Source organism: Trachypithecus francoisi, unplaced genomic scaffold (genome assembly GCF_009764315.1).
Source record: "Trachypithecus francoisi isolate TF-2019V2 unplaced genomic scaffold, Tfra_2.0 Lachesis_group17, whole genome shotgun sequence".
NCBI lineage: Eukaryota > Metazoa > Chordata > Mammalia > Primates > Cercopithecidae > Trachypithecus > Trachypithecus francoisi.
In genome coordinates this window covers 48,084,963-48,107,713 of record NW_022681462.1, presented here as the reverse complement: position 1 = coordinate 48,107,713, position 22,751 = coordinate 48,084,963, and the positions used below count along the sequence as shown (strand labels likewise).

Here is a 22,751-nt window from a genome sequence, read left to right as displayed (position 1 = left end):
TTTTCTCAGTGGTCCTTTATTCTGTGCTCCAAGAGGAGCTTAATCCATTAGAGCTTCCTACATGCATGTCATGGTTCCTGCCATCAACAAATTTGCAATTTATTCCAAGAGACAGAAACCCCTAAACTTGAAACAGTGAGGGAGATGGAGTTAATTTATTAATATCCTTCTTTTACCAGGCATTGCTCTTATATTTAACAACTCTGGAGGTAAATATATAATTACCTCCATTTCACAGATCAGAAAACTGAGATGAAGAAGGGTCATAATTTTGGTCTGAATGAGAGACAATTCCCACTTATAAATGAACACACTACGTTTCTGATTTTTATAGCTCAGAAAAAGTCTGGATACTGGTACCCACCACTGAGAGATGAACCCATTCTGGGTGTGCTTGGGAAGGAAGACCAAGGATTGGTTGGGTCTAAACTGAGGTAGCATCACCAAGTAACTGCCACTCCCAGATCCTCTAGGCCTCGTCTGAGGCCTCCTGGCTTCTTACATTGTCCGCATTCCCCTCGGTGTGAGAGATCTCTAACAATGACCACAAGGAATTTAGAAAAAGAGAAGTTTCTTACAAATAAAGGTGCATCCAACAGCCAGATGTCCAGGCTGGATAAACGATGCAGGCTGGACTTCCCCCAGCCCAGGTGATGTGACTGCAGACCTGAGCTACTGAGCACACTCTTTCCACATCAGTGAGACAAAATTAAAATTAATATTATATTTACCTTTTTGAAAGTAAAAGCAAGTTTATTAAGAAAGTAAAGGAATAAAAGCTCGTTTCATTTACTTTTTTTTTTCCTGTTTTTTTTAGAGACAGGATCTCACTCTGTTAACCAGACTAGAGTACAGTGACACCTTCTTAGCTCACTACAGCCTCGAACGTCAGTGCTCAAGCAATCCTCTTGCCTCAGCCTCCTGAGTAGCAGGGACTATAGATGCAAGACTGGTTCATTTTTTTGTAGAGATGGGATCTCTCTATGTTGCCCAGTCAGGTCTTGAACTCCTGGCCTCAAGTAATCCTCCTGCCTCTGCATCCCAAAGTGCTGAGATTATAGGCATGAGCCACTGCACCCGGCTAACACCGTATTTTAAAAGTCCTTACCTTTGGGGAAAGTTCCCTTCTCCCAATCTGTGCTTCTAAAGTAATAGTATAGCAGCCCCACAGTTATCCAAGATGTTACCATTAGGGAAAACTGGGTGAAGGGCACACAGAATTTCACCATATTATTTATTATTAAAACTCCATGCGAATTTATACTTATCAAATAAAGTTAAACAAACACACTTACATTTCTTTTTAAAAATTAAAACTTGGCCAGGCGCGGTGGCTCAAATCTGTAATCCCAGCACTTTGGGAGGCCGAGGTGGGCGGATCACAAGGTCAGGAGATCGAGACCATCCTGGCTAACCCGGTGAAACCCCGTCCCTACTAAAAAATACACAAAACTAGCCGGGCGAGGTGGCGGGTGCCTGTAGTCCCAGCTACTTGGGAGGCTGAGGCAGGAGAATGGCGTAAACCTGGGAGGCGGAGCTGGCAGTGAGCTGAGATCTGGCTACTGCACTCCAGCCTGGGTGACAGAGCGAGACTCAGTCTCAAAAAAAAAAAAAAAAAAAAAATTAAAACTTAAAAATGTATACTTAAAATTTGCTAAGAGGGGAGATCTTAGGTAAAGTGTTCTCACCACCAAAACAAAATGATAATACCAGAAAAGTGGCAGGAGGGAGTTTTGGCAGGGGTAGCTGGGTACGTTTTTGGCCTTGGTGGAGATAGGTTCTTGGTATATTGAGATGTAAATTTGTACAGCTTTTGACATGTCAGTCATTCCTCAATGAAGTGGGTTTTTTTAAAAAAGCTAAACAAATATTATAGCAGCAGCATTAACTATCATTTATTCATTCACTCAACAAATATCTATTGGACACTTACTGTATGCCAGGCACTGTTGTCAGTACCGGGAGATAGCAGAGAATGAAACAGGCAAAACCTTTCTCTTGCGGAGCCGGATTCTAACGCTAGTTGGCTAGACCAAGGCTTCATTCCAACAGGTTGCTGAAAACTCAAGTTATTACATAAACGCTAACTACAAAGTTTACTTCCTCAGTTTCCCCAGAGGAGAGCTGATTAGGTTTTTCTGGGCTGCTTGACAAGACTCAGACAATATTTGTGAATACGAAGCTTTGTCCCAAGTGGTAAATAAACTTGTTTAGAAACACTCTTCAATGCCTTTGGAAACTCTAACTCCCTTCTCTTTTGTACTTTTGCTTGCTGTCCGCTACAGAGTGTCCAAGCACCAAGCTGTGCACACAGTCGCTCCCGGCAGAAATGCTTAGGATGTGATCCATGAATCCTAAATCCCAGCTAGTGCTCACAAAGGCAGACGTTTCTCCCCAAGACCATTTCAGTGCTCCAGAGGTCCACAGACATCCAGGAAGATGCAGCGGGCAGACAAAAAATGGCAGCCACCGAAGCGCTGAGGGGAGCCCTCCTGGCCACTTCTGTCCCAGCTCCAAGGGTCTCTCCACGATGGCCTGCAACAGCACGTCCCTCGAGGCTTACCCATACCTGCTGCTGAACACCAGCAACGCCTCGGACTCCGGATCCACCCCGCTGCCCGCACCCCTCAGGATCTCCTTGGCCGTAGTGATGCTGCTGATGACTGTGGTGGGGTTCCTGGGCAACACTGTGGTCTGCATCATCGTGTACCAGAGGCCGGCTATGCGCTCGGCCATCAACCTGCTGCTGGCCACCCTGGCCTTCTCGGACATCATGCTGTCCCTCTGCTGCATGCCCTTCACCGCCGTCACCCTCATCACCGTGCGCTGGCACTTTGGGGACAACTTCTGCCGCCTCTCAGCCACGCTCTACTGGTTTTTTGTCCTGGAGGGCGTGGCCATCCTGCTCATCATCAGCGTGGACCGCTTCCTCATCATCGTCCAGCGCCAGGACAAGCTGAACCCGCGCAGGGCCAAGGTGATCATCGCGGTCTCCTGGGTGCTGTCCTTCTGCATCGCGGGGCCCTCGCTCACCGGCTGGACGTTGGTGGAGGTGCCGGCGCGGGCCCCACAGTGCGTGCTGGGCTACACGGAGCTCCCCGCCGACCGCGCCTACGTGGTCACCTTGGTGGTGGCCGTGTTTTTCGCGCCCTTTGGCGTCATGCTGTGCGCCTACATGTGCATCCTCAACACGGTCCGCAAGAATGCCGTGCGCGTGCACAACCAGTCGGACAGCCTGGACCTGCGACAGCTCACCAGGGCGGGCCTGCGGCGCCTGCAGCGGCAGCAACAGGTCAGCGTGGACTTGAGCTTCAAGACCAAGGCCTTCACCACCATCCTGATCCTCTTCGTGGGCTTCTCCCTCTGCTGGCTGCCCCACTCCATCTACAGCCTCCTCTCTGTGTTCAGCCAGCGCTTTTACTGCGGTTCCTCCTTCTATGCCACCAGCATCTGCGTCCTGTGGCTCAGTTACCTCAAGTCCGTCTTCAACCCCATCATCTACTGCTGGAGAATCAAAAAATTCCGCGAGGCCTGCATAGAGTTGCTGCCCCAGACCTTCCAAATCCTCCCCAAAGTGCCTGAGCGGATCCGAAGGAGAATCCAGCCCAGCACAGTGTACGTGTGCAACGAAAACCAGTCTGCGGTTTAGGGGGCCAGGGGGCCACAGAGAAGGGGCAGCTGAGCCCGGGTCCCAGGGTGGGCTGGTCTGTCCTGTTCTGTTCCCTGGCATGTTGGTCATAGTCTGCACTTTGTGGTGGCTATTTAAGCACAAAGGTACTCATTTGTAATCAGATGAGCTGCAGCACCCAAATTCCAAATTTTGGCAAGATGAATTATTTTTGTTTCTCTTTGCAGAAGAGCAGAATACAGGGCTGATGGGAATTGCAAAGTCATTAAGGCAAAAATGGAGTGGGCTGGGGCGTGCAGAAGTTGGGCAGAAAGGGAGGAGGAGGGCAACAGGGAGTGAAGCTGGTTGAGTGTGGGGTAGGAGGATGGGTCGGTCACAAGAGCTTCAACCTGCCCTCTGAGCCCTCTCTGCACCTGCTCAAGAGAAACCCTGAGAAACTCCAGTAGGTGTGAGCTCCTGGGTGTTCATTCATTTTGACACCAGGGCTCTTCAGCTATTGATGTTTGTGGTGTGTGGGGACTCACAAGAGGTCCTTTATATTGATCAGATGTTCATTTCTTCCCATGCCTAAGTATCTTTCCTAGAAAGAAACGAAAATCACACGGGGAAGCGGAGTGAGCCTCTGTACTTTGAGCTCCCTGGAATGATGCATGGGAGGCCTCAGAGGCTCGAAGCCCAGAGAAGGTCATGGGTAGCCCAGGTGAAGTGAGAAGCACATCCGGGAGCTCCTACATGTCCCCAGCGCCCCCCACCTGCTGGGTCCACCCTGTCCCTGCACCCTAAGGCCACTCGGCCTGTCTACTGGAGAACACTTTGGCCCCTCCCTCTTTCCCTCCACCCCTGTCCCTGCGTCCCTTCATTTTCCTCCCCTCCGTTTCCCGTGTGCTATAACTCACCTGCTGAGCAAGCATCTGTAGTGACCTGCTTTCAGTGTCAGCAGTGGGCAGGCTGGGCTTAGTTTACACATTTCCTTCGGATCTCCTGGAGCTCCAGAGCCCTTCAAGCCACCAAATCCACTTCAGCACTGGACCGGCTGCAGGCGCAGCACCAACGAGCCCAATTCTTGGGGTCCCCATTGGTCTCTGTGTTCCTCCTACCTCACTCAGATCCACTGCTGCCATCCTGTTTACCTACTGGGACCAGATCCCAGAAGTGGAATTGCCCGAAGGGGACTTCCCTGCTTGTGCCCTATTCGGCCACCACCAGGGGTCCCCACGCTGGCATATGAGGGTCCTGAGTCCAGGGCATAACACTGAGCCCATTGAGCTCTTTATTGTTCCAGATCTGAAGAGGGTGGGAAATTTAAGGAGCGATTTAGAAAATCTGATTCCAGGTCTGACTCTATCAGGAACTAGTCACGTGACCTTGTTCGTTTCTCATTTCTCTGGGCCTCAGTTTCCCCATATGCCAAACAAGGAGGCAGGTCTAGATGATTTCCAATGTGCCCTTTCATCTCTCAAACACTCTGATTCTGAAACGTGTGTTTTCTGTCTGAAGTCATCAGGTCCCCTGCATTCATTTATTCATCCATGCAAAGAGCATGCATTAAGTGCCTACTAGATGTAAGGCAGTGGGGGAGATAGTGATGAATGAGGCATGGGCCATGCCCAAAAGCGGTTGTCTGATTTATCTCAGGATCATTGTAACTCAAATTCAGCCTAAGAGCACAGAAGCCCCATTTTTGCTTCACTTCCCATTTCTTTCTAAACTGAATTAAGAGCCAGCCCCTCCTTCTCATACTTTCTTCCCACAGTAGTGGTAACATGGGCAAAGAAGAAGGGGGGTGAAAGGAAAAACATAACCTCCCTTAACCCTCCTCTTCAGCCCAGAGGAGGGTAAAAAGATAATTGACACTTGTTCCCCCTCGCCTCCCTCCCCGTTTATTCCCAGATGGAAAGAGAGGGAGAAGATGAGCAATTGACATGTGACCGACCAACGGAGGTGGGTCCCATCAATTCTGTGTCTCCAGTTCCCCCAGCAAGGTGGGGATTTGCCTTCAGCTCCATGGAATAGGGTTGTCGTTCCCCAGCAGTGCCCAACAGCACAGCCAAGCCACCAAGGGGACCAAGCCCATGGGCGCCCCCCTCTGGTGGGCATTTCAGATAATTTTCTTCAAGAGCCTTGAACAAAAGAGTTCACAACTGAATAAATGAAGGTACCAAAATTTACATCGATCAGTGTTATATGATGTATGTTGGATAGTAATATATATGTTTCAAAGTAATAATTTTGTATATATTTTAAATAAAGTATTATTGCTCTTTCGGTGTATAAGCCTCTATGTTCTTGCCAAAATTTGCACCAAGACCACACATATTAAGCCCAGAATCCAATACCCAGTACCTGTATATCAATTTGTTCACACTGCTATAACAAAATGCCTCAGACTGGCTCATTTATCAACAATAGAACTTATTTCTTCCAGTTCTGGAGGCTGGGAAGTCCAGGATAAAGGTGTAGGTAGATTCAGTGTCTGGCAGGGGTTCCCGCTCTGCTTCATAGATGGCACCTTGTGGCTGTGTCCTTGCATGGCAGAAGGAGAAGGGACACTCCCTCAAGCCTCTTTTCAGGGGCACCAATCTCATTCACCTCCCAAAGGTCCCATCTCTTAATACTATCACATCGAGTATTAGTTTCCAACACATGAACTTTGGAGACACCAATATTTAGGCCACAGCAGCGCCCTAAGAAAAAAGGCTTCAGGAAGTCTAGAACCTGAAAGTTGCTAGCAAAAGCTGGAAAGACTAAAGATAAGATGACAACCGGGAGACTGTTGGAACAACATGGGTCACAGCTGGGTGCCCCCACATGTTTTGTTTTGGTTTTTATGATGGTGCTGCTGAATCACTCCAGCCAGTCAGTCTCCTCTGACTTGCAGTGTGCCACTTTCATAATCCTACCTGGCCTTGTTTGAACCTTTAACAAACTTTGATTTCCTCAGATACCAAGTAAATATCTGGTTCTGGTCTCCTTCCCTGAGATTTGCAGGATAAGCACTGCTTCATTGTTTTATTTGATTTTATTTTTTTGAGATGGAGTCTCACTCTGTCACCCAGGCTGGAGTGCAGTGGCATGATCTTGGCTCATTGCAACCTCTGCCTCCTGGGTTCAAGAGATTCTCCTGCTTCAGCCTCCTGAGTAGCTGGGATTACAGGCATGCACCACCACACCCAGCTAATTTTTGTATTTTTAGTAGAGATGGGGTTTCACCATACTGACTTCCTGACCTCAGGTGATTTGCCTGCCTCGGCCTCCCAAAGTGCTAAGATTACAGGCAGGAGCCACTGTGCCCAACCCATTGATTTATTATTCTTTTTTTTTGCATCTTCTCTCTAGTCCTGTGGTTCACTCAAACCCTGCACTCTGCGTGAAGTCTGGGCAGCTTCACAGCTAAATTGTCTCTGTAGGGCCTTAGGCAAGAGAAAGAAACTGGCTGACCATGGTAATAACCCTGGAGGCAGACACCTGGGATCCTTGGGAGATTCTTGCATTAAAAATGAGACACAAGGAGGTCTCAGAAGTGTCCTCCTACTTGTAACTACTCCTGCAAATCTGCCACCTTTTCATCTTGAATTGTAGTCCCCAAGGTCAGGGTGAAAAATCAAAGATTCCCTAGGATGTTCTGATGACCAAGATGAACAGCAAATACCTAGATCAATTCTTACTTTGCCATTCTGAGCCACGGGTATATTTTCCCTGCACACAAGTCACGGTGCGTGCTTTTGTTTGTTTTTTGACTCAAAAAAACTTCTGCATTAAGTATTTTCAACACTGCTCAGCTCCCTTGTTCATGTAGTTGGGAACTTTGGCTGCAGAGCCCTCACAATTGCAGGAGTGCCTCGCTCTCTGTGGGATTCCAGGCAAGTGACACGGCATTCCTGTACCCCACCTGCCTCATCTCTGAAATGGCAGAAAAACTCCCAGCCGGAAGACCACAGTGAGGAATAAACAAAATCATGTATGTAAAGGATCTAGTCCAAGGCTGAGTCCATAGCAGATGCTAAAGACATGGAAGCATTAGAGTTGCACTGTTGACCTGCTGATGGCCAAGGTTTGTTCCTTTTGGGCAAGAGCGGAAAGTTCTTTGAGAAAATGGCTGTTTGGTCATTCTGGAAATAAACAAACAAAAGCAAGCAACTCTCTAGTGGAAAGCAGCTGGGTGTCCTGTAACTCAATTCAATACTGACACTACCTACCTGGAGTTAGAGTCAGAACCCACAGGTTGAGGGCTCCGTCCCACAAGACTACCATCCCCATTTCAGATGCCAATCACAAGTAGGAGGTGGTCACCTGTGCTTCTGACCCACAGACTATAAATGGGAGTTTTGCACAACCCCCTTCTCAGGTTTGCTTAATTTGCTAAAGTGGCTCATAGAACTCAGGGAAGAATTTTATTTACGTTTACCCATGTATTACTGTATTATTCTGTTCTCACAGTGATAATAAAGACATACCCAAGACTAGGTAATTTATAAAGGAAAGAGGTTTAATGGACTCACAGTTCCACATGGCTGGGGAGGCCTCACAATCCTGGCAACAGGCAAATGAGCAAAGTCACATCTTACATGGTGATAGGCAAGAGAGCTTGTGCAGGGGAACTTGACTTTATAAAACCATCAGATCTCGTGAGACTCATTCACTACCGTGAGAATAGTATGGGGGAAACCATCCCCATGATTCAATTATCTCCACCTGGCCCTACCCTTGACACGTGGGGATTATTACAATTCAAGGTGAGATTTGAGTGGTGCCAAAGCCAAACTATATTAATTACAAAGTTATTACAAGGGATACAGGGCAAGGCATGTGGGAAGGGGTGCAGAGCTTCCACGCCCTCTCCCGGATCACCACCAGGGACCTCCACACATCCAGCGACTCAGAAGCCCATCTGAACCTAGACCTTTTCAGGTTTTATGGAGGATTTATCCCATAGGCATGACTGATTACATCACTGGCCATTGTTGATCAACTCAACCTTAGCCCCTCTCCCCTCTCCCTTCTCCTGAGGTTTTGGGGGTGGGGTGAAAGTCCCAACCCTCTAATCCTGTCACAGTCTTTCTAGTGATCAGCCCTCCTCCTGAAGCCACCTTGGGCCCCCAGCCACCAGCCATCTCATTAGCATACAACAGACACTCTTACCACTCTGGAGATACTAAGGCCAGGAACCAGGGGCAGAGACCAAATACATAATATATTATATCACACTCTCACAGACTCGTTCCTCATCCTCATGTGGTCTAGGATTTCAGGGTTCAGTTGACACTAACACCACATCCACAGAAGCCAGGAGCATGAGTTTGGCTTTAAAGAGCAAAATTCTGCTTGCTGACCTCAACTGCACTGCTTCACTCCATTCAAAACCCTCCCTAGGTGGTAAGCTGCCCTCACAGGGCTGCACAGAGGGATGAGATGGATGTGTGATCCAGCCCATTCCCATGCCTAGAAAGCACAGGCTCTGGTGCACGTCGCTGCTCTCGGGGTTGTTCTGAGGTCCCCAGGGCACTCTGAAGCCTGTCTGGGAATACAGAGAGGCAAGAGAAGGGTGGAGGCGGATTGGGTAAAAGGCTGCTGTCACGAAGACAGCCAACACTAAGGGGCCTGAAACAGACAAACTTCATTTCCCTCCGATTAACAGCGCAGGCAGTCAGGTGGGTGCTCTGCTCTGTATGGTTGTTTAGGATGCAGTTTCCTTCCATCTAGTTTCCCACTGTCCCCGGGGCATTGTCCTTATCCTTATGGTCACTCTGGGCTGCAGCCACTTCTATGTTCCAGTTCATGAGACGGAGGAGAGGATGGGGGAGTATGTGCAATAAGACACCCCACACTCCACCCTGGTCTTCCACCACCAAGACTGGAGGCTCCTGGCCACACCTAGCTGCAAAGGAGGCTGGGAAATGGAGTCCCTTGTCGGGAGGCTGTCTGCCCAGCTCCAGCCTACTGTGGAAGAAGATGGGAGCTGGGCGCAGTGGCTCACATCTATAAGGACAGCACTTTGGGAGTCCTAGGCAGGAGGATAGCTTAAGCCCAAGAGTTCAGTTAAAGATCAGCCTAAGCAACATAGCAGAGACCCTGTCCCTACAAAAAAATGCAAAACTTAGCCAAACATGATGGTTCACACCTGCAGTCGCAGCTACTCAGGAGGCTGAGGCAGGAAGATCACTTGGGCCTCGGAGGTCAAGGCTGCAGCGAGCCATAATGGTGCCATTGCACTCCAGCCTGGGCAACAGAGAGAAACCCTATCTTAAAAAAAAAAAGAAAGAAAGAAAGACAGGAAGGATTTGGTGGACACCTGGCAGTGTCTACCAAAACACTACACAATTTTTAAAAACAGGAGATCCTAGCAACACATACAAATGACAAATTTCACAAAGGAGCCCTTGTTTATTGTAAAGTAAGCATATCTCTAACACATCAGCCAAAGATGGTTACCTCTCTCTTTACCCCAGCCCCCAACATACAAAGTCCTACATCCAAATACAGAAAATGCATGCATTTATACCTGTGGTAAGGAAAAAAAGGCACCACATTTAAACAAACGATGGGAGACATAAAGTAACTAGACTGAAAATCTGGAGCCACAAGGAGATGAACTTTGCCAGGATAAGAAATAAAATTACTGTGTAAAATAACAAACAGTCAACACTGATTACGATCAACTCTGCCCAAGAATTTGATTACATTAAAGGAAAGAAGGTAGTTTCAACACTCTGGCTGTCGAAAGGTGGAGGCTGGTGGCTGTGGCACAGAGAGAGCTCCATAGAGTACGGCCGGGGCTCAGGCCAGGGCACCATAATTTAACTATTCCAGGGGATGGAGGGCTTGGGAACCCTCGCTGGGAGGTCAGCATCTGGATTCTGTAAGAATAGAAGGATGTTTGCACGCAAAAGCATGGTGTGTGCATGTGTGTGCGTGCGTGCACAGGTGTGCGCATTATTATGGGCTGGTGTCCAAGGTTACTTTAGCAGAGAGTTCCAGTTTCCCTTCTGCTCTCTTGCCCCTTCATCTGGGAGGAGCAGAGAACAAGGTGTTCTAGGAATAGGAGAGGTGCCAGAGATTGCCATAGTCAAAGAGGGAACCAGTAAGAGCTGCAGCACAGACTTCTCTTAGTCTGATAAGAACAGAAAGAACTTATCTCTGTGAGAAACACTTACATGAGACCAGAACTTCACCTTCTGCATCCACCAATCTGAGGGCGCTGATATGCAAATTCAGCCTCCTGGGTGTTCAGGTAAACTCCTGAAGATCCCCAAGGCCCAGTTAATGAGAACAAATTACTCGCCCTGGGTCTGTATGTTCCATCTCCATTCTCTCTCCTGCTGCCTCTGGCATCTGCTGTCCCTCTGCCAGCTATTCCTATCTAGGAAAAATAACCAAGCTCATTTTCGGAAGCATTTTTTAAAAGGAAGTCCTACTGTTTTTTATTCACAGTCCTTTGGAGGAATATACTTCTCATTTCCTCCCTCATTAAAATGCTGCTGCCATATTTCTTCCTTTTGGCATTTTTGCGGTAGTCTTCTGAAGACTCTAGATGCTTTATTACACCATAATGAGAGGGTCACTGAGCTCACTGTACAAGATAAACAAGACTGAATGATTTTAAAAATGCACAAGGAACAATGGGAAGCTTAATTTGCTTTGAAACTATCTGAAACAGGAGGCTCTTTTTCCCCAAGGCCTTGGAATTCTCTCTGGAATCTGAAGGGCCCCTTGGGAAACAGCCAGTCTAGGCTACTAGAAAGTCCTTTCCGCCTTGCAGGGGGTTTTGGGGACTGCCGGAATGCATTTCCTTCAGCCCCGCACAGGTGGCTGTGGGTACCATGGGGTTTCTCTCCAGCCAAGCCCAGATGGGGTCCCTGGCTGCTTCCCACATTCCCCTGGATGATGATCCATGATTTTTTGTCCCACTCATCTCTAAATCTCTGTTATACTTCATGGAAGCCTTCTTTGGCCTGCATGTCCTCTGCATTCCCGTACCTTCTTCTCTGGTTTCCTTGAATCCTTCCTTCTCCTTAAACCATGCAATAAGCAGATACCAGCCCTTCCCCTGATGTGAGATGATACTAACATCTTTAAACATAGGTTGTAAATTGTGTACAAGAATGACATATGTTAATAAATGTTCCTTGGTTTTTTGTTTGTTTGTTTTTTAAAATGGAGACTAGCTCTGTTGCCCTGGCTGGAGTGCAGTGGTGCGATCTTGGCTCGCGGCAACCTCCGCCTCCTGGGTTCAAGCGATTCTCCTGCCTCAACCTCCCGAGTAGCTGGGATTACAGGCATGTGCCACGACACCTGGCTAATTTTTTGTATTTTAGTAGAGACGGTGTTTCACCATGTTGGCCAGGTTGGGCTTAAACTCCTGACCTCAGGCGATCCGCCTGCCTCGGCCTCCCAATGTGCTGGGATTACAGGGGTAAGCCACCATGCCCGGCCTTGTTTGTTTGTTTGAAAGAACAGGGTCTCCCTCTTCCTCCCAGGCCAGAGTACAGTGGCATAATCATAGATTACTGCAGCCTTAAACTCCTGGGCTCAAGTGATCCTCCCGGCTCAGCCTCCTGAGTAACTGGGACTACAGGCATGTGCCACCACGCCTGGCTAAATTTTAAAACTTTTTTTGTAGAAAGAGGGTCTCACTATGTTGCCCAGGCTCATCTGGAACTCCTGGGCTCAAGCAATCCTCCCACCTCAGCCTCCCAAAGCACTGGGATCCTGTAATCCCAGTTGGTATCAGCCAATGCACCTGGACTCCTAGTTTTAAAAAATCTTATCTCCTGATTCTTTAAAATTATAAAAGTAACATGCTCCTTGTAGAAACAAAACAGAAACCAAACAACCAGTGTGTTTATTAGAGGGATTTTAAAACCGGTTTTATTATTATGTATAAAAATATGCTTTTTCTTTTGCAAACTTCAGATCATACAGCATCACAACTTCGTGGCCTGGTTTTTATCTTTGTTTTGGCTTTGTTTGGTTTTTGTCCCATTTTTGGAAGTGATTTCTGGTGGCCAGGAGTTCTCCATTGTGGGGATATGCCTCTGACATTTAAGGCTTCCTGTTTTGGATATTCAAGGGTTTTTTTTCTTCTCTTCTATTTTTCACCATTTAAAAGCTGCTATAATGAGCATCCTTGACATAAATTTTTCTGCCTAGCTGCTGATCATTTTCCTAAAATAAACTTCTAAAAGTGGAGATGGTGGTTTCTGGTGCCATAATAAAATTGCTTTTCAGAACATTAGTGTCAAGTTATTCTCTCACCAGCTGAGCTGGAGAATTCCCAGAACCGTGGGAAAGTCTTGGGGAGGTCACGAAGTTCTTCCCATCAGCCACCACCCAGCCCTCGCAGGCAGGCTGTGTCAGGCTGCTTTGGGCCACAGGTTGGATTATGAATCAGGTTAAGAAGGTACTGGGGAGAGCAAACACAGCCTTTTTGACTTAGGAGGCATTATTTAAGAACTTTGCAGTTTTACAAAGGCTAAGACTAATTAATATTTATTCACTAATTATATATAGGAGAGTGTAAGAGAAACAACCATTAAAAGTATTTTGCACCTCCCAGAAACCAATTTGGGCTGGAAGAATTGTTCCACTTCAGGCCCCTTTGAGTCACGCAGACTCAAGAAACCCTTTGAACAAGCAGAAGTAACTACGTTTTCCGCCTGCCAGGCTGGTCTGGGAAGGGTTTCCAGACGCATGTCCTGTTTCTGGCCCTTTCCTACTACTATGGCATGAATTGTGTGTCCCCTGCCAAATTCATATGTTGAAATCCTCACCCACAATGTGATGGCCTTAGGAGGTGAGGCCTTTGGAAGTGATGAGGCCATGAGGGTGGGGCCCCCATGATGAATCAGGAAAAGAGGTAGAGACCCCAGAGCTTCCTCTCTCTGCCATGTGAGGACGCAGCACAAAAGTGACCATCTGAAGCCAGGAAGAGAGCCCTCTCCAGGAACTGAATCTGCCGGCACCTTGGTCTTGGACTTCCAGCCTCCAGAACTGAGAGAAGTAAGTTTCTGTTGTCTAAGTCCACAGTCTGTGGTGTTTTGTTACAGCAGACCAAGCTGACTAAGACAGATACTCGGAGGCAAACTTTCCTGCCTTGCTGTGAGAAGTATATGACAACGTTAATGTTCTATTCTCTGTCCTGAGAAACAGAAGAGAATATAATTTCAGCTGTCCCAGTGGCCTAATCAAAAAGATATAGTAACCATATTTTTTATTTTCTGTCACTGATGCTTTGATAACTGGGCCCTTGCTGACCCTAGAGGACAGACTGCCCCTCCCAGCGTCAACCAATTCCTAGAGACGGTAAACAGCTAGCCCAGGAGCATGCCTTCCTTCTTTCCTCCCTTCCCCCCTTCCCGCCTTCCTTTCTACCTTTTTCTTTTCTTTCTTTCTTTTTCTTTTTTCTTTTCTCTCTCTTTCCCTTTCCTTTCTCTCTTTTTCTCTTTCTTTCTCTTTCTCTCTTTCTCTTTTTCTTTCTTTCTCTCTTTCTCTCCTTTCTTTCTCTCTCTCTCTCTCTTTCTTTCTTTCTCGCTCACTGCTGGGCTCAAGTGATCCTCCTGCCTCAGCCTCCTGAGTACCTGGGATTACAGGTACATGCCACCACACCTAATTTTTTATTTTTTGTAAAGACGAGGTCTCACCATGTTGTCCATGCTAGTTTCAAACTCCTGGCCTCAAGCGGTCCTCCTCCCTTGGCCTCCCAAAGTTCCGAGATTACAGACGTGAGCCACCCCACCGAAGAATGCTTTTCAAATGCAAAACAACCAATCCAGGGCTTACACTCCAATCACCTCCTTTATGGAGCTCTCACCCATGGGGTCACCATCCACCTGTGCCAATCACCCCAGAGCCAGGTACCAAACAATTAGGGAAGCCCCTGCACCCCAGAGCCCATTGAAATCAAACCAGCCCATCCTAAGCCTGCTCACCCTGTCTCTCCCATCCCTTCCGGTGGAAGCCACAGCAAAGGCTCCTGTCCACATCCCCCACCCCTCCCTCTGCCTCCTGACCAACCCGGTGCCTCTCCATGTGGCCCTGCGTGGGATGCTGTGCCCCTTCTCGTGGGAGCTGTGGTAACAACCAACCTTTACAGCGGCAGTCATCTCCTGATCTGTTGGCCTCACCATACCTCACATTTTCTATTAATAGTCTCTATTTTAAGGCAAAGTATTCTACGATGAGCTGATTGGCTAAAACAGTTTGGATTCTGCACCCCCTCCCTTTCTTATGTTTTAAAAAACTTTGACTATGCAAAGCTCAAAATGAACAGGCAGAATACCAGAAGGAAATGTTGCCAGTGGCTCCCTCAGGTGGTAGAACTGTCACTCTCCCATAGCTCAAATACTTGTGTAACTTTGCTTAGAATCAGGATAGAGCTTCCCCTCCAGCCTTCTCTATCACCATTCCCCTGTTACTCCCTGGACTCCTGGTTACTCAGACTGCCCCCTTTCTCTCATTTCCAAGGGGCCATCACCTTGCTCACTTCCAGGGCTGGTCGTGCTGCTCCTTCGGCCCGGGGCACTTTTCCCCGACTTAAGGCTCCCCCACTGGGCTTCTGGCTTACCTGCACTGCCCACTCTAGCATTTGTCCCACTATGTTGTAATTGTCCCTGATTGTTTACAAGACAAAACGATGTACACGTCTAAAGAGATTCAATTTCTTTGATTTTAGTCAGTTTACAAGAAGGTATTCCCTCTATATGAGTACACAGTCAAAAATTCAATTTTATGCCTGCCCCGCCCAAAAGACAGGTTATCGTATTACTGGCCTGGCTATATTTAAGTGCATTTTCCATGTATGATAATGTCAGAGGCGTCTGAACCAGAGCACTCTATCTTGAATAGGAGCTGGGTAAAATAAGCCTGAAACCTACTGGGCCGCATTCCCATACGGTTAGACATTCTAAGTCACAGGATGAGATAGGAGGTCGGCACAAGATACAGGTCATAAAGACCTTGCTGATAAAACAGGTTGCAGTAAAGAAGCAGCTAAATCTCAAGAAAACCAAGATGGCGATGAGAGTGACCTCTGGTCGTCCTCGCTGCTACACTCCCACAGTTTACAAAGGCCATGGCAACGTCAGGAAGTTACCCTATATGGTCTAAAAAGAGGACGCATGAATAACCACCCCTCATTTAGCATATCATCAAGAAATAACCATAAAAATAGGCAACCAGCAGCCCTTGGGGCTGCTCTATGGAGTAACCATTCTTTTATTCCTTTACTTTCTTAATAAACTTGCTTTTACTTTATTCTATGGAGTCGTCCTGAATAATTTCTTGTGCGAGATCCAAGAACCATCTCTTGGGGTCTGGATCCAGACCCCTTTCTGGTAACATTAGCATTCTTGCCATTTTCAAACTGTTTTTTTTTATTATGGTAAAATATACATAACATTAAGTTTATCATTCTAACAGTTTTCAAGTGTACAGTTATGTGGCATAAATACATTTTCATTGTCATGCAATCATCACCACCATCAGAACAGAAACTCTGTCCCCATTAAACACTAATTTCCCCTTTCTCCCTTCCCAGCCCCTGGCACCCACCATTCTACTTTCCATCTCTATGAACTTGACTATTCTAGGTGTCTCATAGAAGTGGAATCACAAAGTATGTGTCCTTTTGTGACTTGCTTATTTCACTTGGCATGATGTCCTAAAGATTCATCCATATTGTAGTGTGTGTCAGAAGTTTCTTCCTTTTTCACACTGAATAATATTCCATTTCATGGGTTTTAAATCGTATATTTAGTTACCAAAAGTGTATGTGCATAGACTATTTGGATGCATTTTATATAAAATTACAATTGCTATCTTATATATTCATATCAACATAAAAAATATAACCCTATATCAGACCATCTAAAAGTCATCTGTTTATTGCCCTAATCCCTTCCATTGGGTCCAAACAGACCAACAAGCAAAGCTCCTGAATGGTCTAAGGTGGGCCCTTGAAAATGGGTTCAAAATCAGCACAAAGTCTTTGCCAAGACCTGTTGGTTTTTTCATCATTTATCCACAGAACTTTGCACAATGCCTGGCACACTGCAGTCTCCCTACACATACTTGCGGAATGAATGCATAATTGAACACATGAATGAATGAATGAATGAATGAACGAATGAACAAGGGAAAAACTGCCCACTTTGCATGAAATACAGTTCTTGGTGAGTCCCTCCGTCCCTGAGCTGCCTCCCTCGATGGCCAGGTCATTGCTAATTCTGCAGTTGCATGAACATGATCATAAACTTGGATTAAGTCATTGCCGCTGAGGCTCTGCCCCAGGAGGAAACAAAGCGACTCGCCACCTCAACAGCCCCACCAGATGGTTCCCAGACAGAAAGATCCTTCCGTCTTCCTGGCCCAGTGGATCAATTTCATGTGTCAATGTGACTGGGCCATGGGATGGCCAGAATTAACATTCTTTCTGGGTGCCTCTGTGGGGGTGTTTCCAGAGATTAGCTTTGGAGTTGGGGGCCTCAGGAAAGATCTACCCTTCCCAATGTGTGTGCATCATCCAATCTATTGAGGGCTTGAATAGAACAGAAGGCAGAGGAAGGAGGAATTTGCCTTTTTGTTTTTAACTTGCCTCAGTGCTTGAGTTGGAATATCTCCTCTCATCTTCTCCTGCCCTTAGACTGGGATTTAGACCATCAGCTCCCTGGCTCTCAGGCCTTCAGACTTGGATTGAATTACATCACAGGCCTTCCTGGGTCTCCAGAAGCTGATGGCAGAATATAAAACTTCTCAGCCTCCTGAATGGCCTGAGTCAATTCCTCATAATAAATCAGTCTCTCAATCACACACTCTCTCTCTCCACACCCCTACACTCTCTCTCTCTCTCTCCCTCTCTCTCTCTCTCTCTCTCTCTCTCCCTCTCTCTCTCCCCTATTGGTTCTTTTTCTCTGGAGAACACTGACTGTTGCAATGTGCATCCTGGCATGGCCATGGCGGTAGGGAACAGCTGACCTTCCCTGTCGGTTGCTGCTTAAGCAGCAGCTTGTTTTCTAGTATTTGTATAAACACAAGATACCTGAAAATTACACCAGCAGGAGCAAATCGAGCACAGATAGGAAACCAGCACTGCCGCTGCGTGTTTCCATCGTTCAGTTGCGTGAAATTACAGTTATGGGAGCAGAGATAATGATGGGTTTACAGGAGGCTCTCAAGTTTGATGTGATGGGACAGCCAACCTTCCTCTATAATTGCATTACCTTTGCTGTGGTCTATTCCACTAGGAATCGCCCAGGACATGGGCCTGCAATGCAGGTGTGGAAATGTGTTAGGAAATCTACAGCATCAAGACACCATAGCAGTGGGAGAAGGAGCCTGACCAAGGAAACAGGCTGGTTCTAATTTGCTGAGGCACTGCGCCCCAACTGATACACAGGGAGATGTGAATACCAGCCCTTCCCCTCCCAAGCCCAGACAAAAACACGCATGCTGTCTATACTGCCTGCAAAGTCATGTCTTGCCCTCCCAGGAGGGCAAGTGAGGATAAATGTCCTCTTCCTGTCCTGTGACCAGCTTCAGCAGTTCTCTGCACTTCCAGATGTCATGCAGTGGTGACCCTCTCAAAAACAGGAATCGGAGCCCTACTAGCTGGAGCAGCCATCCAAGAAGGGGCATGACTAGAGATCTGGGCACACGGCACACCTCCTTCCCTTCCCAAAAGATGTTGTAGAGGTTTATATGAAGAGGGGTTGGGAAACAAGATGGAAAACGTGCAAACCTTCGTTAGGAGACCTGCTAATGAAACACACAGGGCAGGTGGCCACTCTGTCATCTGCTCTGACCTACAGGGCAGCAGCTGCCCTGGCTCTGGCCACATTTTCCTGTAAGTTGGTCTGGATCTCGTTCTGAATCAGCTTTATGCGGACCTTTGTAGATGAACAAGTGTCACATCATGGATGGGGAAACCTTTGTGCCTTTCCTTGTTGGCAAAGACCTTGTGGTGATTTTGAACCCATTTTCAAGGGCCCACCTTAGACCATTCATGAGCTCTGCTTGTTGGTCTGTTTGGACCCAATAGAAGAGATTAGGACAGTAAGGACTTTTAGATGGGCTGATATAGGGTTATATTTTTCTATGTTGATATGAATATACAAAACAGCAATTCTAATTTTATGTAAAATAAATGCAAATACTCTATGCACATACACTCTTGGTAACTATATTATTTTAAAATCATGAAATGGAATATTATTCAGTGTTAAAAAGGAAGAAAATTCATGGCCAGGTGTGGTGGCTCATGCCTGTAATCCCAGTACTTTGGGAGGCTCAGGCGGGCAGATCACTTGAGGTCAGGAGTTCGAGATCAGCCTGGCCAATGTAGTGAAATCTTGTCTCTACTACACAATACAAAAAATCAGCTGGGCATGGTGGCATGCACCTGTAATCCTAGCTACTTGGAGGCTGAGGCAGGAGGATCCCTTGAACCCAGGAGGTGGAGGCTGCAGTGAGCTGAGATCGTGCCACTGCACTCCAACCTGGGTGACAGAGCGAGATTCTCTCTCCATAAAAAACTAAGAAAATTCTGACACATGTGACAATATGGGTGAACTTTGAGGACATTATGCCAAGTGAAATAAGCCAGTCACAAACTTCTATGAGATACCTAGAATAGTCAAGTTCATAGAGACGGAAAGTAGAATAGTGGGTGTCAGGGACTGAGGAGGGAGAAACAGGGAATTAGTGTTTGATGGGGACAGAGTTTCTGTTTGGGATGATGCAAAAAGTTCTGGAGATGGATGGTAATGATGATTGCATAACAATGTAAATGTATTTATGCCACAGAACTATACACTTAAAAATTGTTAGAATGATAAACTTAATGCTGTATTTTACCACAATAAAAAATACACTATGAAAATGGAAAGAATATTAACATACATGCAAAATGCACTTAAATATAGCCAGGCCAGTAATATGATAACCTGTCTTTTTGGGGGAGGGCATAAAATTGAGTTTCTGACTATGTTTACTCATATAAAGGGAATACATTCTTGTAAACTGACTGAAGTCAAAGAAAATGAATTTCTTTAGAGGTGTACATCATGATGTCCTATAAACAACTGGGAAATGCTCTCTTGTACTCTAATTCTTAAGAAAGTAAAAGTTTAGGGTTTCAGTCATATTTATGAGCTTCAGTCAGTAGCTGTCCGTAAGTCAGCAACGTATTAAAAAATAGTTTGGAAATAGTTGGTGGCGTTTTACCATAATGTGCTGGCTGCAGAGGTGGGAGTGAGGGAGGGTGGGCCGACTGACCTCCCCAGTTCTATCATGCACATTGCTGTGGAGGTAAGTCATAAACTTGTGTAGGCGACCAGACAGAGGCAGGGGCTGGGTGAGTCAGCTCAAAGCACATCGCGTCATCTTAGCTCACATTCCTGTTGAGGTCAGGTTGGGGACTGGCCTCCCCAGCTTAGTGGCACACACATGGAATCTGAAAGAGAAAAGGACTTGTGAAAGCTAGAGCACATGAAAAAGGGCAAGGGGACCCGGGCACAGTGGCTCAAGCCTGTAATCCCAACACTTTGGGAGACTGAGGTAGGAGGATCACTTGAGGTCAGGAGTTCGAGACCAACCTGGCCAACATAGTGAAACCCTATCTCTACTAAAAATACAAAAATTAGCTGGGCATGATGGCATGCACCTGTAGTCCCAGCTGCTCGGGAGGCTGAGGCAGGAGAATCGCTTGAACTCGGGAAGTGGAGGTTACAGGGAGCCAAGATCATACCACTGCACTCCAGCCTGGGTGACAGAGCAAGACTCCATCTCAAAAAAAGACAGGACAGGACAGGACAGGACAGGAAAGGACAGGAAAGGAAAGTATAGGAAAGACAAGGCAAAGCAAGGCAAGGCAGAGGCTGGAGGAAAACAGGAAACTGAAAATCACTTGGAAAAATGGTATGTGTAGACCAACTCCTCTCCTGGCTCCAGCTGGAACTGGGATTGAGGGGTGGAGTGGGCTAGAGTCACTTTCCGAATTGAGGAACCATGCTCCAGAATGAAATTCTGGAGCACTCACACACACCTGTGGGGGCACACCTGTGGGATGCTGTGCATGAGTCCCTTTGCTTGGTGCTTTCAAGGAACACCTGAGACCCTGGGTCCTAGAGGACATCTTTTGGTAATGAAGGCTGAGACCATACTGCTACCCTGCCCTGACTTCGATTGCTTGTAATAGAAGGTTAACACGAGAAGAGAACTCAGATACTGCCCAGTTCCACCTCCTGTTTATGGACGATGCTGCTGATATTGTTTGGATGTGTGTCGCCCTCCAAATCTCATGTTGAAATTAATCTCCAGAGTTGGAGATGGCCTAGTGGGAGGTATTGGAACTTGGGGGCGAATCCCTCATGAATTACCTCCCCGTAGTAATAAGTGAGTTCTCACCCTGTCAGTTCACGTGAGAGCTGGCTGTTTAAAGGAGGCTGGCACCTCCTCCTTGCTCTCTGTCTGCCACTCTCGTCATGTGATACATCTGCTCCACCTTGGCTTCCCGCCGTGGCTGGAAGCTTCCAGAGGCCTCCCCAGAAGCAGATGCCAGCACCACGCTTCCTGTACAGCCTGTAGGATGATGAGCCAAATAAACCTCTTCTTTATGAACTATCCAGTCTCGAATATTTCTTTAGAGCAATGCAAAAATGGACTGATGCAGGCACGGAGGTCTGGGTGACCTGACGCACCAAGGTCCACAGCTAGGGGTGTCAGAGCCCCAAGAGGTCCATCCTCCCGACACCTGACCTTTGACTTCTCAAGTCATGCTCATCCTGTTGAGCTGCGTGCATTGCTTTCCAAGCTCTTCTTGCCACGTGATCTTATTTAACTAATTTACGACTCTGGACTGCAGGCTGAATGATAGCTATTTGTTTCCCTCCCCCAGTTGCAAGCTAAGGAAAAGTAGGCTTCATTAATTCCAGTACTTATCTCCCAACAACTGTTAACAAGCCTTGGACAGTGCTCCAGCCAGTTAGCTTTTTTGAGAAGGTGAAAGGGCCTCTAGTCCATATGGTCTAGATTCTTGTACATTTTCATTTCAAACGCTAAGGTTGACAGATCTGCTAAGAGCAAATGGGGTGTTAGTTAGTATCTAATTACTCTAACATGAGTCACAGTCCATTTAACTGAGTCAGACACCAGTCTTTGCTTTCACTGACAGACACATTTAGGACATCAATTTACACACTCTCTCTCCAACCATTTAGCCTAATCTGCCATCATAACACTCTCACAATGCAGTTAGTGTGAATCTACACGTCTTCCTTTCCAGTCGGGTTTATACATCTAAAAGTCCCCTCTTACTTATTCTCTAATATGCTAATGGGCCTTCAGATACCAATGAGGTAAAAATGAGAAAAGAATATTGCACCTGCTGCTTTATGATTTTCTAAAAACCACAATGCGATGGTTGGAATCTAAAAGCCAATGCGAGTCCACCCTGAGCTGTGTTCTGGTTATCTGTTCATGGTTGGTGAAGCCCCGGGTGGGAGGACCTGCGGGTGGGAACCACAGATCTAGCTTGGCACCTCCTCCAACTCCAGGAAAACTGCCTTGACACTCAGTGCCTCAGCTTCTTCAATTTCAAATATGTGTGAGTTCATGATGCCTCACCTCTATTCACACGTATTTGGGATTCACCCCAACCCACTGACATGAAAAAGGGTCAGAATACTCAGGAGATCAGGCATGGTGGCTCACGCCTATAATCCCAGCACTTTAGGAGGACAAGGCAGGTGGATCACCTGAGGTCAGGAGTTCAAGACCAGCCTGGCCAACATGGTGAAACTCTGTCTCTACTAAATATATATATATATATATTTTAAATTAGCTAGGCGTGGTGGATGGGCACCTGTAATCCCAGCTCCTCAGGAGGCTGAGGCAGGAGAATCACTTGGACCCGGGAGGTGGAGGTCGCAGTGAGCTGAGATCACACCATTGCACTCCAGCATAGGCAACAAGAACGTAATTCCATCTCATGGAAAACAAAACAAAAAACTCAGAGGATTATCATGTGTGTGAACATACCCCTTTCTTCAGGGCTAGAACACTACCTGGAATTAAAGAACATAAGAAAGTGCTCTGAAATTCACCAGGATGGCTGAAAGACCCGCCATGAGCA

General features: G+C 46.8%; 2 protein-coding genes across 2 annotated transcripts in view; one reads left to right on the top strand and one right to left on the bottom strand.

Annotated features, from left to right (window-relative positions):
• Positions 1–2,420: 2,420 nt before the first annotated feature.
• On the top strand, positions 2,421–4,134 carry GPR45 (G protein-coupled receptor 45). The gene has a single exon (XM_033176809.1). It carries the CDS (start codon positions 2,531–2,533, stop codon positions 3,647–3,649), a length of 1,119 nt encoding a protein of 372 aa, XP_033032700.1. The 5' UTR covers positions 2,421–2,530; the 3' UTR covers positions 3,650–4,134.
• A 5,859-nt stretch (positions 4,135–9,993) lies between these two features.
• The window catches only part of TGFBRAP1 (transforming growth factor beta receptor associated protein 1), a 79,073-nt gene continuing 66,315 nt past the window's right edge, over positions 9,994–22,751 (bottom strand). Inside the window, exon 12 of the mRNA XM_033175578.1 lies at positions 9,994–10,985. Within this exon, the coding sequence (XP_033031469.1) occupies positions 10,794–10,985 (192 nt within the window). The 3' untranslated portion in view covers positions 9,994–10,793. The remainder of the gene's footprint in view (positions 10,986–22,751) is intronic.

Coding starts and splice junctions, on each gene's coding strand:
- GPR45 (XM_033176809.1), top strand. CDS start 2,531: ATGGCCTGCAACAGCACGTCCCTCGAGGCTTACCCATACCTGCTGCTG.